General features: G+C 32.2%; 1 protein-coding gene across 1 annotated transcript in view; it reads right to left on the reverse strand.

Moving 5' to 3' along the window:
• Window positions 1–558: 558 nt before the first annotated feature.
• Window positions 559–13954, reverse strand: part of LOC131854055 (protein O-mannosyl-transferase TMTC1-like) — a 125610-nt gene continuing 112214 nt past the window's right edge. The window contains exons 6-14 of the mRNA XM_059205178.1: window positions 11326–11515; window positions 10638–10759; window positions 8662–8826; window positions 4929–5042; window positions 3989–4132; window positions 2815–3014; window positions 2202–2367; window positions 1622–1745; window positions 559–1110 (exon numbers count right to left, since the gene is read on the reverse strand). Coding sequence (XP_059061161.1) covers window positions 751–1110; window positions 1622–1745; window positions 2202–2367; window positions 2815–3014; window positions 3989–4132; window positions 4929–5042; window positions 8662–8826; window positions 10638–10759; window positions 11326–11515 — 1585 coding nt within the window. The 3' untranslated portion in view covers window positions 559–750. The remainder of the gene's footprint in view (window positions 1111–1621; window positions 1746–2201; window positions 2368–2814; window positions 3015–3988; window positions 4133–4928; window positions 5043–8661; window positions 8827–10637; window positions 10760–11325; window positions 11516–13954) is intronic.

Below are 13954 nucleotides of genomic sequence, written 5' to 3' on the forward strand. Positions count from 1 at the left end.
TTTGACAACCAGAAAATAATTTCAAACTATATTAAATTACTAAGTTAGTTTAAGTTACTAATTCCTTTTTTATCCCTTTAAGGATCTTCCACGTTGATAGTGTTGATACATTTAGTAGTCTAAATTTCTTTATTCTCTTCCATTTCTTTGATCAAAGTACCTACTAATGGGGGAAGGACATTGTTAGCAATTGGTTGGATTGATGATCCCATTGCTATCAATGTACCATGTCAGGTTGACCTCCACGCGGTTCCCCCTGGAAACCATCTTGATAAATTCCTGCTGAATTTGTCATGATAGGCTAACTGACCTGACCTCATGCTCATCTTATCATCCTCCACTGGTGCTCCGCCAGCGTAAACCGTTAGCGCAGGCAGACGCTCCATTCCATTATCATCCATAAAAAAAATACCTACTAATTTATATAAATCATTTTCATCCTGTTCCTCATTCTATTTATCCTTTCATTCATATTTATAAATTAACTATATACGGATCTCATTGTACTACATAATATATATCCTCTGGTCTTTTTCCTGCTCTGGGGCTTCCTAATATAAAAAGATCGCTAATAGAATTTTTGACGCCAACCATTTCCTTAACTATATTCAATTTCGCGATATTGTCAGCATAATTACACCTAACATTATTGAATTTTGTTTTGGAAATAAAAATTTCGCAAGCACAATCTACATAAATTTTGACAGTCACACTCAAAATATCACACGTAAAGTAATTGTTATGATCAACTTAAAATGTCTTCATAAGAATATGTTCGGAAAGCGGCCCGCCTATATTTGGTATCACATCACTGTTTTTCACTGTTTTCTCTTTATGCAAATTGCATTGTTTTTCTTTATGTCCGATCTCTGATTTGTTATGAGTTGTTTTTATTTGTGACGATATAGACACGTTACGTTTTTTGGTCCCGCACTTTTTACACTCACACGCACTATTGTTACTGTCACTTGCAGTACTCACAATTTTGTTACGGACACTTTTTAAATTTGTCACTTGCTTTTTATTTTCTTCATAATTTGTTGGCTTTTCTTTTACTGCTATTTTTACTTCACCCGACAGTTGTGAGTGATCGAAGCAGGTGGTCGTTTTCTGTAAAAAAAAATACATCTTAGTAAATCATAATTATAAAAACCAAAACTTTTAAATCTATTTTACCTACGGGGTATTTTCTTATTTCAATATAAAGAAAACAGCTTGAAAGAAAAGTAAAACAATTCAGTAGCCAATAAAATTGCTTAATAAAATTATTATCTAGTTTAGCCATTTTTTAATTAGTATTTAAAGACAATTTTAATAATTTAAAAAACTTCAAATATTTAATTACTTCTGAACATAACTATGCTATATTGGACCAAAGATTTGCCCATTAGATTTTTGTATTAGCTTTTGTGCATGTATTAAAACCAGTAAGTACACCAAGTCCAGAATTGAGCGAATATTTAAATGTTTCAAATTCACGTTTGGCAGCTGCAGTATCGAAACAACATGTATTCAAACGTATATTCAAAGAAGCATGTTTGGCAGCTGCAGGATTGAAACAACACGTATTCAAACGTGTGTCCAAAGAAATAAGATAGGTATTACAGATAAAGTAACGTACGGTGGGGTTGACAGCTTTAGAATAGATTTGCACCCGGCCCTCCAGCTCCATCTTGAGTCGCCAGTCACGTAGGTACATGTGCGCTGCCGCCGCGCTCGGCCACCCGCGCCGCCACGTGTGCCATCTTGTACAAATATATTCAAATTTGTATTCTAATATACTACTACGATGCCTGTGAGCCTAGTACTAGTAGGCTTATCTTTGAAGCTGTAGTAATTTTTATTCCTAAATTTGAGCGCGATTAACCACAATCTTATCGATGCGATGTTAAGTGATGATGCGGTCTAAGTTGTTACACCCAAGCCAAATAATGTCTATTCACTTTTGACTTGAAAGACCCAATGTTGTAAGAGACAGGAAATAGACGCTGGGAGAGAGTTCCATTCTTAACTGCTTGAAATTTGATTGTCAGATCTCTTCGTGGACAAATATATTCAAATTTGAATCCAAAATATATTACTACGATACAGCCAGTGTATAAGAAGATATACGTAAAGATTTCCAAAAATAATGTATACAAGCCTCTGATAATTCTATCTGAAGTTAGGTCTATAGTTTATGTTTCAAAATTTACACTTACCTTGTTAAAAGCTGTAGTATTCTAGACTTTTGCCCTAACGACCTGTACATGAGTGCTGTATATCTAAACGAGATTAGATCTCCTCTGACTGGTTTCTCTAAATTTCGATTCCTAAAATTCAGTTTTAAAGCTTCTAAATAGTACTTTGAGGCTAGGCTTTGTAGACCTGAAAAAAAAATAAGTTCGCAATGATTTACACACGTTACAACCTTAATGTTGCTGGCAGTTTGCCTATTATTCTTTTTAGACTAAGATGTCTAATGTCTATGGTACCCATTTTTGATATTTTTTACTTTATTATTGAACTTTTTTCTAGACAAATACATTGTTATAACATATAATATTTTTTTATTACTTATTATTGTGCCTTTGACTTTGATATTGATAAAAACTTTCGCATTGAGTTTTCTAGTAGTTTTAAGCTAAAGCCAGATAAAGAGTGGTAGAATAGTATTAATAGACTACTATTTAAAAGTGTTTACATTAGGTTTATTTGTATAAATATTTGCGTGAAGGTTTTATATTAAATTCTTTTTCTATGTCATTTTTAAAAAATGTGAAATATTTTTGTGTCATATTTAGAAGTAGTTACTATACATTATTTCTAATTTACCTTTCAACCTTAACCAGTCTCCGTACAACACGAAATGTTCCCAATTATTTGGTTCCAGCTCCACCAGCTTTGATAGTATACTCCTCTTCTCTGACTCTGGTTTGAGGATCAGCAGTTCCACGTGAGCTTGCACAAACCTTGGCTGAAGCCATATACACTTTTCCAGCATTTGTATAGCTCGTGCTGTTTGCCCGCTCTTCCTAAACCAATAAAGTAAATAACAGAGATTAAATCTATATATCTTCACGCGAGATCTCTTGTGGGGTAGGTAGAGATTACCGAATATCATTGACTTTTCTATTTGTATAATCTATAACATAAATGTAAATTGATTGGACATGGTGATTAAAAAATTCAATACTGATCACAGTTTGTCAAAGATTTTTAATTAAATGGTGTATTGATTATCTACACTAATATTATAAGGACATATATTTTGTGATTAGTTCTAAGAGGATGGTTTAAATACAAAGTAAATGTATCTATGTATCAGTCTAGTGCCTGTAACACAAGTTCGGCTTAGCTTGGGACAATTCACACAGTATTATCTAATATTGTGAATTGTCCAAGGATATTATTATTTTTATCTTACTAATATTTATAAATGCTTAAGTTTGAGTATGGATGGATTTTTCTTACTCTTTCACGCAAAAACCACTGAACGGATCTTGATGAAACTTTACAGTAACATAACTTTTTACATTAGAATAACACAAGGGCTATAATTTAAAAATATAGTATGTAAATTGGGCGATATATAATGATAAGTATGATGCAGACGAAGTAGCGCGAGTTACCTAGTTATTATATAAACGGGATTTAACCGTGGTAATATTATTTATGAGCATTTAATATTAGTGCGGGAAAAAAATTGGCTATTAAAAAAAACAATTGAGTTTCTTGCCCATTCTTCTCAATTGAATCTGTATAGTGAACTGGACGGTAGGAGAAAAATATTAATACTAAACTTTACGTTCATAAGCGGCTAAAATGTCCTACATGAATAAATGACTTTTAATTTGATTTGGTTTGGTAGAGTCGAAATATCGGGAGCTTATAAATAATATAACGATATATCCCGTTTATATAATTTGTACAACAGTGAAAAAAGTTGAATATAATAATAAAATATGTAATAAATAAAATAAGTTATAACTTTAAGAATCTTACTTACTTATAAAGTTTGCCCAAGTTGTAATGTGCGTTCACGTGGTGTTTATTGAATTTTATTGCTTGCAAGAAATGATGCTCCGCATTGTCTGCGCCTGTGACTAGAGTGCCTATATTGTTGTGGGCACTTGCGTAGCTCGGCCATAGTCTAAATGAAATATATTTTAATTAGATACAGTGATTATGGTCAATATTAATCTGAAATAACCATAGACTACAGATTGGTAGAGGGTAAATTGAAGACTGGACCACAAAATAACTAAGTTTAAAGAATCTGTATTGTATATGTAAGAACGATACACAAATTCTGTAGCATTGTGATATCATTCCAGAATGTCTGAATTTGAATTCAAATTTCGAATCTATAATACGTTGTGTTTTTTAGAGATAAGAAGTAAAATAGAAAAAGAGTAGTTTGAATTTAAATTTCGAATTTACGTAGCTTTAAGAGTCATAAAAGAAAAACATTGTTTCTTGGAGTTCATATTTCGCATATTCTAAATTTGAAAAATCACCAATAATGAAAATAGATATATTTTTAATAAAGGTTATTTTTCTGTATAAATTCATGAAATCATTCTTTAAATATCTTTTTTTCTTATGGCTCTGGCTACTTGCGGTGCTATTAGCTGTATTTATATTCAGAAAATAACTAATTACAAAAAAAATATCTATAGAAATAATTAGCATTATTAAATTATTAAATTTTGAATAAAAACTATTTTTCTATGCATGTAATCAATAATTTCTTATGCCCCTGGTCATTTGCGATGCACTTACCCATATTTATATTCATAAAATAAATAATTATAATGAAATAAAAATGTATTTATGAAATTTAAAGAAGTCATTAGCAACATACAAATTCAGTACAACGGTACAAAATTTGGATAATTACACCATTTACGCGCGTCAAAGATTAGCCGAGCAACCGTCGCGCTTACCTCAAAGCTTCTTTGTAATGTCTGATAGCGTTGTCTTGCTGTTCAGTCTCCCTCAGGAAGTTTCCCAAGTTGTAGTGCAGTTTGGCGTTCTGCGGCAAAGTCACTAAATCCGCTCTGGAACAAACAAAACACATTCGGTGGTAATTTACGCTGAAACGCGGCGACCGTGAAGCGAATATTGCGCTAGGTGTAAATCGCTGAAAGCGCTTTATGTCATATTTAAAACATTACGTGGGTTATGAATGTTTGTGAACTTTTTAATTTGGTGCTTGGTTGCGGTTGTTTTTATTACTGAACCGACGTTTGATCTTGTAATTCCAATATTATTACGCTCTTATTTTACATTTAGGGATATTTATAGGGATGCTCTGTGTTTTAGTGGTTTAGCACAACGCCTTACTTTCTATGGTCGCAGGTTCGGTTCCTCGCACGATGCAAACATTTGTATTCATTAGTAGGATGTTTAATAGGTATAAGTGTTTTCTATGTATAAAAATTTAATACATAGAAAACACACAGTATACATAAGATTGTATTTACAAAACAAAAATACATGTATTTATATCAATTGGCTAGTACCCAAAAGCTCTGTTTAGCTTGGGACTAGATGGCGCTGTGTGAATTGTATTTATATATAAAAGAATATTCTCATAGTAAATATCTCTTTAATATAATATTGCTACCCAACCCGACTTCGCATGGATGTACATGCATTATATATATAAACCTTTCTTTTGAATCACTCTATCTATTAAAAAAACCGCTTGAAAATCCGTTGCATAGTTTTAAGGATTTAAGCATACATAAGGACGGACAGACAGCGACAGCGACAGTGACTCTGTAAAACAGAGTCGCTGTCGCACTATGTAATAATGATGTGCAAACGACAAATGATTTGTTGCTGTTATTCAGCAATCCAGTAGATAATATTTACAACAACCGTACATCGTATTGTACAGTAATTTAATTTCCTTGTTCTATATAAATGTTGCCACTAACGATGTTACAATTTACGAACAAACAATTAAGGGGAGTGTGTCCACGCAAAAATTAAAATTGGTGTATAGCCGTACTGTATCTGAAAGAAAAAGTAATGATGTACTTGTACAATACAAGCAAACAGACTAACATACCCATAAGTAATGATGTAACTACAGAATGAATGTTCTGTAGTACATCATTACTTTTTCTTTCAGATAAAGTCACTATAACACTGATACGTAATTACTTTGATTTATTATAACTGGATAATAAAAAAAAAAATATCTAGTAATGCTATTAGCGAAGATTCTAATTGGCATAGGAAACAGAAAATATGATTTGTTACATGTAAAATTACACTGTTAATCTTCCTAAATAAATAAATAAAAAAATCAAAATCAAATACTTATTCATATAGGACATTTTAGTCGCTTATCAACGTATTTTTTTTTGTGTATTATATTTTTTTCTCTATCGTCCAGTTCAGTATATAGATTCAATAATAAAGAGCTGCAGAGCAGAGCTGATTTCATATGTTTATATTACATAAATATAAAAATATAAAATCTACTCTGCTATATAAAAATAAAAAGGTAATGATAATTAATTATATTTCAATATCATGCACATGTTTTTAAATTTTCATACTGTCTCAGATTGTTCATACGAATAAACTAAAGATAGATCCTTTTTTTTGTTGCAAATCGAGTCTTTCAGTTACGTGTAATTCTAAAACAAACTTGTTTAAAGAAAACATAACTAGTATGAAACGTTGATATCAATTGCCTTATTCTGTGCACAAAATTTCATAGAGTTTATTTGTTATTGTAGAGAATTGTTATAGAATCACGTATTGTATTGAGAGTGGTCGGGGTTATGCATCCTTAATAGAATACGTCAACAATATGGCAACACATTACAAAGCCAACTGTATTTAACCGCTTTCCATTGGAAACTGATGGATGTGTTGCCATAAAAGACCGCAATATTTAATATTATTACGCGTACTCGGTTATTTTCTGGTGAGCCGTTATTAAGTTTATGAGATGAAGTTATGGAGTTTAAACCCGATAGAGGTCAGTTTATGGTGTGTTAAATTATATTATTAGATTTTGTCGTAAAATGTAGTGAAATATATATATATATATAATGTAATTGTGTTGGTGTAAATCTTATATATAAAATTCTCGTGTCACAGTTTTCGTTCCCATACTCCTCCGAAACGGCTTGACCGATTCTCATGAAATTTTGTGAGCGTATTGAGTAGGTCTGAGAATCGGCAAACATCTTTTTTTCATCCCCCTAAATGTAGGGGTAGTCCACCCCTATTTTTTTTTTTTTTAGATAAAATTTTTAGTTTCTATTTTTTTATGATACAACTTCCTAAAATACGTCCAATCCTAAATTTTCACCCTTCTATCATCAACCCCTATTTTTTTATAGCGTTATTAATTTATATGGCAAAACAACGTTTGCCGGGACAGCTAGTAATATATATATCGGTTGTCTAGTACTTGTAACTACTACGACGTTAATTGAGGTTAATTGTTACAAATATCTGTTTTTGTAAATACATATATAATATACATAGAAAACACTCAGACCGATACAACCATAGTTATAACTAAAAATATTTGCACCGTGCGAAAATCTAACTTGCAACCGTTGTAAATTAAAGAGATGTGTTAAATCCCTACACCATAAAGACCATCAACATTATACAAACTCTAAAACAATAATACCTATATGAAACACTTTTGTTTCTGTTGAATCTCGACCTCGTTCGTGTACGTTATAGGAAATCGGGGATGCTGTCTCTGAGGTATTAACAAGAGATTGCACATAAGCCATGTAAGAAAAGGTGTCAGCGATAAAGGCGCTATCTCGAGAGCGTATAACAGCCGGCTTACAGGAAAATATAAGATTTTATAGTGTCACGGGTGACTATAAAACTTTGCACTGTTTTGGTGCAGTTCTATACCTATTGGTATTTGATTATGTCGACTTTTTATGTATTTTTTTACGTCCGACGGTTTATTAAGGACTGTAGATTTTATATGAAAACAAATCGTGGTTGTTATTGGTACGATGTATATTTTGAAAGTAATAATAATACAACGGAAAAATGTATTTTAAAATATATATAAAAATGGAATAGTAATTTAAAAAAGTGCGTTATACGCATGTAAGTTTAAGAAAAGAACGGAGCAATGAAGTAAGGTTGGTAGAAACGTTCAGGATAGAAAATATGAATAAGTAAGGTAAAAAAATAAGAAAAAACTTTTGAAAATACGTCATTTTACACAGTTACTGTTACACAGTTTATGAATTAAGTTATAAAGTAAATGTGAATGACATAAAATAAAAAAAAAATGTTTATTAACGCGATATGATTTTTACCACAAGATAATATTCAAATATTGACGGCCTCGTTGGTGTAGCAATTTGGCACACCGCTTTACTTCCAATGATCGCGGGATCGAATCCTTGCACGGTATAAACATTTGTATTCATGAATATGATTGTTTGTATTGGTCTAAATCTAAATGTTTTATATGTTTGTGTATTGTTGTATATATTTACAAAAAACTGTATATAAATATATATATCAGTTGTCTAGTTCGCATAACACGAATTCTGCTTAGCTTGGGTATACATGGCGCTATGTGACTTGTCCAAGAAGTTTATTATAAAAGAGAGATACTCATACATACAGGTCATATTTATAAGTTAGGGATAAAAAAAAAATTACCGTAATAAAGTAGCTCGATCTTTCCAGTCAGCATTTCTTCTATATGTCCTGGCAACACCACTGGCCGCCAGTATGGCAAGCCCAATGACCAGGATCCATTTCGTCCACGGCTTGGAGTACCACATGAGCTGCACGCCGTAGGCAGTTATGATGACACTACCCACACTGATAATAAACAAATAATTAGTTCATTCCTTAAAAAAACACAATTAATATGCATTGCTATGTGTTTACACTTTTATAAAAGACTAGCTACTCGCCCCGGCTTCGCCCGGGTGTACATGTATTATACATATAAACATTCCTCTTGAATCACTCTATCTATTAAAAAAAACCGCTACAAAATCCGTTGTGTAGTTTTAAAGATTTAAACATACGGATAGGGACGGACAGACAGCGACAGCGACTTTGTTTTATACTATGTAATGAAGATTCAACACGAGTTTTTACACCAGAGTGGACTATTTTAATTGATATGTATGAAAAACATTGTAAATTCCCAGAGGATGCAGATGTTTCATCAATTTGACCAGATATATTCCTATATTCGAAAAAAACTAAACTCGTAACACTAATAAAGCTCACTGTTCCATGGGAAATAAATATACATAAAGACTATGCAATAAAAAGAAATAAATATTACGACCTAATAAACGAACTAACGAAAAATGGCTATGTGGTTTATTTACATTTATTTTTATTTATTTACTAGCTTTTGCTCGCGTCTTCGCTCGCGATAATTTATCCCTTTAGGGATGGAATTTATCAAAATCCTTTCTTAGGGGATGCAACGTCATAGTAGCTTTATGCATGCAAAGTCTCAGCCCGATCGGTTTAAAATTGGCGAAGTTTCATACAAACTTTCATCCCCTATTTTATCCCCTTGGGGGTAGAATTAATCAAAATCCTTTCTTAGCGGATGCCTACGTCGTAACATCTACCTGCATGCCAAATTTCAGCCCGATCCGTCCAGTGGTTTGGGCTGTGCGTTGATAGATCACTATGTCAGTCACCTTTGAGTTATATACATATAGATTTATTTCAGGCTACTAGGTCCATATTATAAATGCCTTATAAACTAACATACATATGAAATATTATAAAATTAAGGTATTGAAATTGTATGTGTGATTACGGCACTGACGGTGGCAATCTGCCACGGTAGCGCCGCTGTACTACACCCTTTGGTGCGGTTGAAATAGAAGCGAGAGGTATACCAGCGAAATCTTTCTAGAATCTTCTAAAGGACCTTCAGCTGTCAAGAATTACAGTAAGTTCTTTACTAGAATGTTTATCTAAAGCTGCAATTTGGGAAAATTGGGAGTGTATATATTTATCAATACATCATAAAAAATTGTCTATAATTAATAGAATAGAATAGAAAATCATTTATTCAAATAAACTTACATTGAAGCAGTTTTGAATAGTCATCACATTTTTTAATCTACCGCTCATTCGGAAAGCTGTCTCATCACAAGAAGAACGAACAAGAAACTTGCGTGTTGCTCTTTTAAATAATTTTATGATTACTTTACATTTTTAAGTTTAAGTGTGTGAATACAAACCACCAATTAGCACTAATTCAATTAAATACTCAAATAGAAAAAATATTGAATATATAACCAACTGGTTAAGTTATTTTACAACGTCCCTACTTCCTGCTTCTTTACTAGAATGTGTTTGTGAAAAATTGTAGTATATACTTATTAATATTACATCATACAACAAATTGTCTAAAATTAAAACTGTAGGGAGGTCTACTCTTATCACTTAGTAATAGAAAAAATTGATAACGACCTATTCTCCGACCTACATACTACACATATAAAATTTCATCAAAATCGTTTAAGCCGTTTAGGAGACGTATAGCAATTAATACTGTGACACTAGAATTTTATATTTACCTATATATAAAAGTCCATATATATAAAAGATTTAGTTACCTGGGTATTATATATAGGTAAAGATTTAGTTACCTGGGTATATAAAGAATTCGCTCGGCGATAACAAAACCGACGGTAACTAGTAAGTTGCTAGCAGGCACGAAGGGTATCACCAGGAGTAACAGTCCAATGACAGCCGGAGTGTGTCTCTGGACCTGGTATGAAACCATAAACAAAAATTAAAAAAAATATCTCACACATAAGAAAACTTTAAAGTCGATTAAATATATATTACGTTTCAGGACTATTCATCTAGTCCCAAGCTAAGCAGAGCTTCTGTTATGATTACTAGACAATTGATATAAATTCATATGTATACATAAAAAGGTTTTGAAGATTTTTTGGTTGTTTTCTATATATTATACAAACAATCATGAATATAACTGTTTGTGCCGTGCGAGGAATCGAACCCGCGACTATCGGAATTAAGGCGGGGTGCTAAACCGCTAGACTCCCGAAGCCGTCAAATAGTGTCGAGTTTATTTTGGACTAACAAAAGAAAACATTTTTAAAATCGATTATATAGTGTTTGAGTTTATTCTTGACAAACATTTAGTATTTTCGAAAAAAAAAAAGATATATGTATTAGTTATCTAGTACGCATAATACAAGCTTTAGCTAGCTTAACTTGGGTCTAGATGGCGCTGTGTGAATTGTCCTAAGATTATTATTATTTTTAAAGTGAAGATTTTTCAAATGTAAAATAAAATACAGTACAAACCTCTAAGTCAGCTATAAACCGATAGCACAACAGCAGTAAGGCCCCGAATGCAGCGCAGGTGAGCAAGTTCCTGGGGTCCCAGCCGCTGGTGATGAGCGGCACGGACCCCATCTGCCAGTCGTGGCTGAGGGACCACGGGCACAGCAGTAACCACCAGTTGAAGGCCGCCAGGTAACAAAACGTCATTAATCTGTGGAATTATATGTAGTAAGTAACTCACGCTCTGAGATTATTATATTAGGAATAGAATAGAATAGAATAGGAAATCATTTATTCAAATAAACTTAATTTAAGCACTTTTGAATAGTCACAACAATTTGTTTTTTATCTACCACTCGTTCGGAAAGCTGTCTCATCACAAGAAGAACGAGCAAGAAACTTGTGTGTTGCTTTTTTAAATAATCCTTGTAAGTTTACATTTACAAGTCGAAACGTGTGAATACAAACTACCAACAAGCACTAATTTTTCGGGTCAAATATAAATATGCAATAAGATTAAATCATTCGTGATGATAGGTTCTATTATATGTACATACCAACGCTTTGAATCTATTAAATAAGAATCGGAGATCATTATAATAGAAATGAATCGATATGATGAATATATTATACTTTATTTAATCGATATGATGAATATATTATGGCGCTGAAGTACCAAAATGTTGATATATTATTTTTTTTAAATGAAATGATATTTATTCAGTAGAAGAAAAAACTAAAACACACATTAAACAAACAAAAAAAAGAATAACAAACAGTGCGACAATTACAAAAAAAAAACAGTACACAAAATACGTGTATGTGCTTGTGCGTGCATGTGTATGTCTTTTTGTTTTTTTTTATATTTGTTTTTAGATAAAAAGTAGCCCATGTTTATTATAGTACCTCCAATAATATGTGTATAAATGTGTATTTCATGATGATCAGTTCAGTAGTTTTTGCGTGAAAGCGTAACAAACATATAATATTAGTAAAGATTTATACAAATAAATGAAATTGAAGTATTTGTAATTTAAAATTAGATTTTCACTAAATGTGTATAGAAATTTACTGAATTTACAAAAAAAAATACTGTCCGAAATTATTAAAAACAAACAGTTGTTGGTTCTTGATAATTTCAGACGCGTCTAAACCGATTTTGATGGGACTTTCACTCGCAAATAGCTAATGTTATGATTTGGACTACTTTTATTTTAGAAATGTTAATTATTTTAATTCTACGCTTTTGTATTTGGTTTTATTTTCAAATATCTACCCACCCCGGATTCGCACGAGTGTACATGTATAATGTGGTGGAGATATTCAGTGGATTATATACAGTAGCAAATATAATTTACTCTCGTTCTGATTCAGTTGCACGTTACATATAAACTGTTACTTAGCAGTATGATTACTTATTTTAAATGTGATGGATTAGAGTTTTTCTTCTAAAATCAATGTGCTAATACGGGTCCTTAATCCATTACATTTAAGACACTCTACATCTCTACATTTAAATAACATACATAATATAAAACAATATACAGAAGAGTAAACAATAGAACAATAGTAGCAAAAAACATATCCAAAATTAAATCTGGTAAAATATTAATCACTAATTATAGTTGGACCTATACAAGTCTTCCTCTTTAATCACTCTATCTCTACTCTATTGCTAAATGCTGCATTAAAATCCGTTGCGTAGTACAAAATATTTAAGCGAACAGACAGCGAAAATGACTTCATTTTGTACTATACTAGCTATTAGCTCCGGCTTCGACCGGGTGTACATGTATTATACATATAAACCTTCCTCTTGAATCACTCTATCTAATAAACAGAACCGCTTCAAAATCCGTTGCGTAGTTTTAAATATTTAAGCGTACATAGGGACGGACAGACAGCGACAGCGACTTTGTTTTATACTATGTAATGACTAGCTACCCACCCCGACTTCGCAAGAGTGTACATGTATTATATATATAAACCTTCCTTTTAAATTACTCTATCTATTAAAAATACCGCTTCAAAATCCGTTGCGTAGTTTTAAAGATTTAAGCATACATAGGGACGGACAGACAGCGACAGCGATCAGCTTTGTTTTATACTATGTAATGATAAAGGTGTTTTAATTTTCTTAATATCCTTTCTTTATTAGTGCAATAAAGTGTTATAAATAAAATGAATAGATTGAATTTATTTGACGACCTCAGTGGTCTAGCGGTCTGCACCACTTTACGACCGATGGTCGCTGGTTAGATTCCTCGCACGGCACAAACATTTGTATTCACGAGTATAATTGTTTGTATCGGTCTGGGTGTTTTCTATGTATAATATGTATGTATATACAAAAAAAATCTATGTATATGTATCAGTTATCTAGTACCCATAACACAAGCTTTAGCTATCTTAACTTGGGTCTAGATGGCGCTGTGTGAATTGTCCTGAGATTATTCTTATTATTACTATCAAACTCTTGTCATACGCCACCACGAGGCGGTAACCTGGAATTTAGTTCTATGAATATATGCCAGCTGAATGTGCCAACGTGCAATTTTCATGTTACTTTGAAATAAGTTAGATTACTAGTTGTATAACGACATTTTATAGCTATTGCATGGAACTTGAATGTTTGTTTAGAATACAGAGT

The sequence above is a fragment of the Achroia grisella genome, unplaced genomic scaffold (genome assembly GCF_030625045.1).
Source record: "Achroia grisella isolate CSIRO2021 unplaced genomic scaffold, CSIRO_AGI_Agris_v1 utg947, whole genome shotgun sequence".
NCBI lineage: Eukaryota > Metazoa > Arthropoda > Insecta > Lepidoptera > Pyralidae > Achroia > Achroia grisella.